This window comes from Pteropus medius, unplaced genomic scaffold (assembly GCF_902729225.1).
Source record: "Pteropus medius unplaced genomic scaffold, Ma_sr-lr_union100, whole genome shotgun sequence".
NCBI lineage: Eukaryota > Metazoa > Chordata > Mammalia > Chiroptera > Pteropodidae > Pteropus > Pteropus medius.
The window spans coordinates 1,677,182-1,683,181 of NW_024349224.1; the positions used below are offsets into that span (position 1 = coordinate 1,677,182).

At 61.6% G+C, this 6,000-nt stretch overlaps 1 protein-coding gene across 7 annotated transcripts in view; it reads left to right on the forward strand.

Annotated features, from left to right (window-relative positions):
• GPT2 (glutamic--pyruvic transaminase 2) overlaps nt 1-6,000 on the forward strand; it is a 29,624-nt gene that overhangs the window by 5,370 nt on the left and 18,254 nt on the right. For 6 of the 7 annotated variants that reach the window (XM_039880792.1, XM_039880791.1, XM_039880794.1 and 3 more), the window contains 2 exons: nt 1,509-1,598; nt 3,571-3,679. In XM_039880792.1, the coding sequence (XP_039736726.1) occupies nt 1,509-1,598; nt 3,571-3,679 (199 nt within the window). Of the gene's footprint in view, nt 1-1,116; nt 1,396-1,508; nt 1,599-3,570; nt 3,680-6,000 lie in introns of those variants that run through there. The other variant, XM_039880795.1, reaches the window with a different exon arrangement.

Consider the following 6,000-nt stretch of genomic DNA (forward strand, 5'->3'; position numbering starts at 1 on the left):
GAGCGTGTGTCAGGCCCGCCCCTCCGCACACAGTGGCCTGGGTCACTCTACCACCAGCCTTCTTGGCTCCCGCCGGTGGGGCTAGCCCAGAGGCCAGGTGTCTGGGTTGCCTCCTCTCCCCATGGCCCGGGTCCAGCACCGCCCCTCCCCTGTCTTCATCCTCAGGACCTCTTGGCGCCTTCTCTGTGCCCCCTGGGACATCTTTCCATACTGAGGAACTGGGCAGAAGGGCATGGGGGAATCAGAGGGCTTTCCCCCCCCACCCAGAAACATAGTGTGGGGAGATTTATCAGGCCCTGTTTGTGAAGATCCAGGGCTATTTCTGGGGCACCCTCTTCAGCCCCCCATGTCTCCTCGTTCTGGAAGGAGCTAGAGAACTTCTGCGGGGGAGGGGCTTAGGGGTGGCAAACAGGGAAGGGCCAGGAGAACCCGTCGAGTGGCTGCGCCCTTTCCCTAAGCCCTGGTTTTCGTGTAAGGCGTGTGTGCATTACGGATTAAAAAGGGGTTTTCTGAGTTTTCCAAAGTCGCTCTTATTCATACCTCGTGTGAGATGGAGGACAGGTGCAGTGTTAAAACGACGGGTTGTGTCTTTAAATCTGTATTTAGGGCGTCGCGGGGATTGGGAAGGTGGCCCGGCTTTTACCCAGGCCTCCCCTTGGCACTGCCCCCGCCTTGCCAGGCCACCGCGCCCCGCCTCCTCCCTCCACCGTGACCCTCGTGACCTCGTCCCTGGTCCAGCTTTGTAAGACGAGGTTGTTTGTACTTGATCGAGCCCAAGCGCTTACATACTGTTTGTCTCTCACGTAACCCTTTCAGCCGCCCGGGCAGGTCCTGAGCCTGCTGTGGCTTCTGATTCTTCCAGTGGCTAATTTTGGATTTATCAGGGAGCCGGGTGGCATTCCCACATTTCCACACTCCCACAGTCCTCCGTGCAAACCACGTTTTCTCCTCTGCAGCAGCCGGGGTGTCCTCGTCACCTCCCCAGCGATGTCGTCACCGGGGTCTCTGGGTCCCTCTGCTCTCTGGGATCTTTCCTGTGCTTGGGCAGTGGCTTCACATTTGTTCTTTAGTCAGTCAGTCTTTTCTTCCCTGATGCTTTTTTTTTTTAATGTAATCAGCTCACATTCTTCATTCTGCGAAGCCAAGGTTGCCAGGGAGTGACCGTGACAGGTCCCTGCTGATGGGTGTCTTCTGGGAGGGGTGTCCGCAGTGCCCCCGGCCATCTATCTAGGTCTGTAGAGGTGGAGCTGCACTTGGGGACGGGGAGCCGGGGGTCGAGGGAGCTTCTCGCTGACTGTCGTCATCTGCTGCTGCTGACCCCGCCCCCCAAACACCACATTTGTCCCAAGAGCCTCTTTTGGACATCTCTCTGAGGCAGTCATTGTGGGACACCTGGTAAGGCCCAAAATAGGGCTGCTTCGTAATCCCTTGAGGGTTCACTGCTCGGCCTCCTGTTTCTGGCTCTGAAGGTGTCTTGAGTAACCAACTGTTGCCTCCTCTCTGCTCAGGGTGTCAAAAAGCCATTCACCGAGGTCATCCGTGCCAACATCGGGGACGCCCAGGCCATGGGGCAGCAACCCATCACCTTCCTCCGACAGGTGAGCTGGCCGTTGGGAGCAGAGGCTGTTGGGAGAGCAGGGAACGGAGGCTCCTCTCACCTCCGCCTCCTACCTGTCCAGGACACAGCAGCCACCGGAGTCCCACAGGGAGCTGCCCATGAAGTAGCAGCGCCCGCCAGTGCCTGTCGGCCCTGGTTCTCGCCCTCAGCCTCCTCCTCTTCCAAAGCTGTCTGAGATTCTTAAACCCATTTTGGGGTTGCTGTAGTGTCCGAGGCTCGTCCCTGGAGCTCGGTCCTGCATGCCGAGCTTGGAGCTTGGTCAGTGAGGGCCCTGGAGAGGTGGGTGGCAGAGGCAGAGGCTCGGTGGGCTGGGAGGCAGTGTGTGGGGTCCGGATCCGGCTTCCCAAGTGAGACACCTGGGTTTGAGTGGTGCCTCTGCCACTTGCCAGTGCATGCAGCACGGCCATGGAGGACCCCGGGCAGCCCTGAGGAGGTGATGAGTGGGCAGCCTCACCCCCGGCCCCGCGGGAGAGCGTGGGGTGGGCGACTCGGCAGCTGCTGCCTCCTGGCCGCCTTGCCGATGCAACCCAGCTCACTCCCGAGGTTTCCACGAGGCAGGTGTCAATGTTTCAGCTTGAGCATCGACCGCAGAGATGCTGCCTGAGCTCAAACTGTGGGAGTGTTGGGCAGGAGGGGGACAATTCCACAGGGGCTCCTGGACAGGGCCAGTCACCAGCGTGGCGAAAGCTTTTTCTCACAGCGATGGGGTCTCTTTTGAAGCAAAATATGGTCCTTGTATGTAGTTAAGGTTTGCAGGTTGGGGCAGGCAGGGCAGCTGAACACCTGAGATCCCTCTACCCTGCTCTGCCCTGGGTGAGGGGCGTGGGGCTGGGGGCCTCAGCCTGCAGCCCCTCGGGGAGTTCACACAGGGTGGGGGCAGGGGGAGAACCAAGGCTGGCGCTGCGTCTCCTTCCCGTGGCCACTGCTGCCGACCTCAGGGGCCTGCCAGCTGCCGGTGAACGTCAGAGGCCCCGAGCTAGGCCCGGGATGGGAAGTGTCTCAGGCCGAGCAGCATGGCTCTGCCAGGGAGGTGGGGGTGGCAGGGGCTCAGGGGCCCCGGATGTCCCAGAAGCACGCCGCTTTGAAGGGATGAGGCCCAAAGTGCCTTTCTCAGAAATTCCCCACACACGCTGGGGCCCCGGGTGTGAATAGGCCCCTGTCGCCTCAACCTTTTCTGGCCGGTGGGCACATGCCCCAGTCCAGCCCTGCCACCAGCCCTGGCAGGCCCAGCCTCTCCCACCTGGTACTAGCCACCTCTAGCCTCCATAGGTGTCCCTGGGGGAAGGGCAGGCTGAGTCACTGGCCATTGTATAAAGGAAGAAAAGCCGGGCTCCGAGAAGCTGGCACTCACCTGAGGTCACCCAGCTGGTGACAGAGCCATAAGCCCCAGCCCCCTGGCACAGCTCCTGAGCTGCCAGCTTAGACCTGCCCGTGAGCTGGGGTTTCCCAGAACTTCTGCAAGCATCTCCTTGCTTAATCCTCTTAATTTGTGAGATGTGGATGCCTTTCTGCCACAGAGGTGAGGAAGCTGACCCCATCTGCACTTCTGGCCAGGAGAGGGGGCGATGGTGAGGGAGGAGAGAGGGGCTGTGGAGGAAGGTGGACCATGGCTGTGAGTCGGGAGGGGGTCCGCTGTCCAGCCAGCCAGGGTGCACCTGCCTGCTCGGTCCCAGCCCCCTGCTCAGGAGACCCCTGGCTCTTGTGGCCTTGGGGGTGTCAGCCGCTGTCTTTTATGGAAGACTTGGGGCCCGGGGCTGAGTAGCAGCCTCCTTCTGTTCCCCAACTCCTCTCGTGGTCCCCGTCCTCGGGCCCCAAGCCCAGGTCACTCACTAGGCACCCAGTCTGCTGCAGAGGATTGGCCTGCCGGCCCTCAGAGGAATTGTCACGCCGTCTCCTGCCCGGGGTCCTTCATGCCCGTCCCGGGAGCCCAGCCTGCACCTCTGTCCCCCCAGGTGATAGCTCTGTGCACCTACCCGAACCTGTTGGGTAGCCCCAGCTTCCCAGAAGATGCTAAGGAGCGAGCCCGGCGGATCCTGCAGGCTTGCGGCGGGAACAGCCTAGGTGAGGCCCCGACCTGCCAGGTCCCGGAGGGTGTGGAATGAGCGTGTGGCCTGGGCCTGGGCCTCGGGTTATGCGTGTGCGTGAGTGAGGGGGTGTGTGTGGGTGGCCGATGTGCAGAGTGAAGGAAAAATCGTGTTGCCCTCTCGTCCCTGCTCTGATCGCCTCTTGTTTGCCCGGCCGAGGGGGGTCACGCCACGTCTGGTGGCCTGGGCACCGTAGGCACAGTGCCTGCCTTGGGCTGGGTTTGGGCTTTGCACCTGGGAGCTGGCTTCCCCAGCCGAACCCCCATCAGAGCAGCTGTCATCCCGTGACCAGCCTTGTGCAACCTTCTTGCCTGTCCGCAGCCCCCCGCTTGTCCCCGCGTCACCTGTCCAGGAACTGGCAGTCCATTGTCGAGGAAGGGAGGTGCTGTGAGGTGCCTCTGGCCCCCTTTTGGTGGCTTCCTTCGTGCTGACGGAGCCACCCCCACCCCCTATTTCATTGTGTTCCTTCCTGTCACCCAGCCTTTGGGCCTCTCTATTGGGAGCCCACGCCCAGCCTCTGTCTCCCTAGGGAGGGGGCCCTGGAATTTGGCCCCTGTTGATGTGCAAGTGATATGATAGTCTCTCTCCCGTCCCCGCTGAGACTGGGCCTCTGCCTGTTTTTCTCATCTCCTGCGTTGATATGTTTTTCCTGTTTATTTTTGCCCGATCCCTTCGCCCAGCGCCTGCGTGGGGATCCAGTTTCCCTCGCCTGGGAAAACAGTTGTTCTTAGAGCTTTCTTAGGACATGTTCCGGAACGTTCCCGGAAACTGGGACAGGAATTCCTGTGGGCTGCTCAGCAGGGCATCAGCTGCCCTTGGTGTCTCTGCCATCTCCCTGCCACTCCCTTCCCTTTTTCTGCTCTGTCCATTCACAAAGAGCCCTGTGTCCACCCTCCCGCGTGTGGTCACCCCCCCCAGCCCTCCGCCCTGAGGCGTGTCCCTCTCAGACAGAGCCCAGTGCCCCTTGCTTTTATGCCTGCCAGCCTGGGTGGCAGAGAGCACTCCGGGCCCTTTCCTCCCATGCCCTCTGCCCAGCCAGAGGGACAAAGGCGCCTCTCAGGACAGGACCCGGTGGCCGTAGGCCCGAGACTCCTGGAAGCTGCAGCGGAGAGGTGGGCGGGCGAGCACGGAGCCTTTGCCTTCTGTTTGTCTGATAGGATTGTCTGGGGCAGGGAGAGGGGACCTTTGTTCCATGTACTAAGCCGCATCAACAAGTTTTTGCAACTCTGTCACCAGGGCTGGGGGAGCGAGGTCGGGAGGCCACGTCCCCCTGAGTCCTCTCTGGGGCTGCTGGAGCAACAGGACAGCAGCCTTCGGGGTTTGGGGGCCCGCGCTGAGCGCTGTCTGAGGAGCTCACCAGGACAGGTGAGGGAGGTGCTCTCTGAGCCTCTCTCCTCATCCTTGAACTGGGAAGTGCTTTGTTCTTCCCTCCTGGGCTGGCGGGGAAGGGGCCGAATGTGCCAAAGCCTCTCCTTAGCTGTGGAGGGGCCCTGCCCTTGGGGGGTCACCAGGAGGCCCTGCCACTGCAGGGGGAGAGATGATGGGGGTGGTGCCCTGTCAAATAAGCCTAGGACGGCCTGAGCACCTGCCCGTAGAGGACAGGGGACGTGTGGGTTCGCCCCAGAGCCCCCCGACCCGAGCGGGGGTGATTCAATGCATCCACAAGGCCTTAGAGCTCACGTGGGTGTGTTTTTGTCACGCCCTGTCATACTCTTCCCGGGGCTCCACTTATTCCTGTTTGATGAGTCGTTCAGTTCTCAGGCTGTCCCTTGGATCTTAAGTAGGGGCGAGGTGACGTGGGACACGCTGGGGAGGATGGGAGACACGTGCCCTCCCCGGGCGCACACCGTGTACCAGGCACGGTTCCAGGCACCGAGCGACGCTGGTGAACGCGGCAGGTGGAGTTTCTGTGCTCACGAAGCTTGCCCTCAGATTCGGGAGAAACAGACGTTGAGAAGAATTAATAGTGTCAGGCCACGAAACCATAATGCCTAGTTTTCACGAGTTCTTGCAGGAAGAGCAGAGAGCCGAGGGGGTGTAACGAGGGCTTCCAGTGAGGAGGGAACGTTCGGGAGGAAGAGGCATCCGAGCCCCTGCAGGTGCATGCCGGGATGAGGGCGGGGTGTGCGCAGAGGCCCGAGGTCACAGAGCCGGGTGAGGGGCGAGGCGGTTTGCGGCGAGGCTGCGGAGTTTGGCGACGGCGCTGGTTTGTAGGCTGTGGGAGGCGGTGGCCATCAGGCCGGGGTGAGATGTGGCGGGGACCAGCAGGGGGTGGGGCGGGGGAATAGGCGCCCTAGC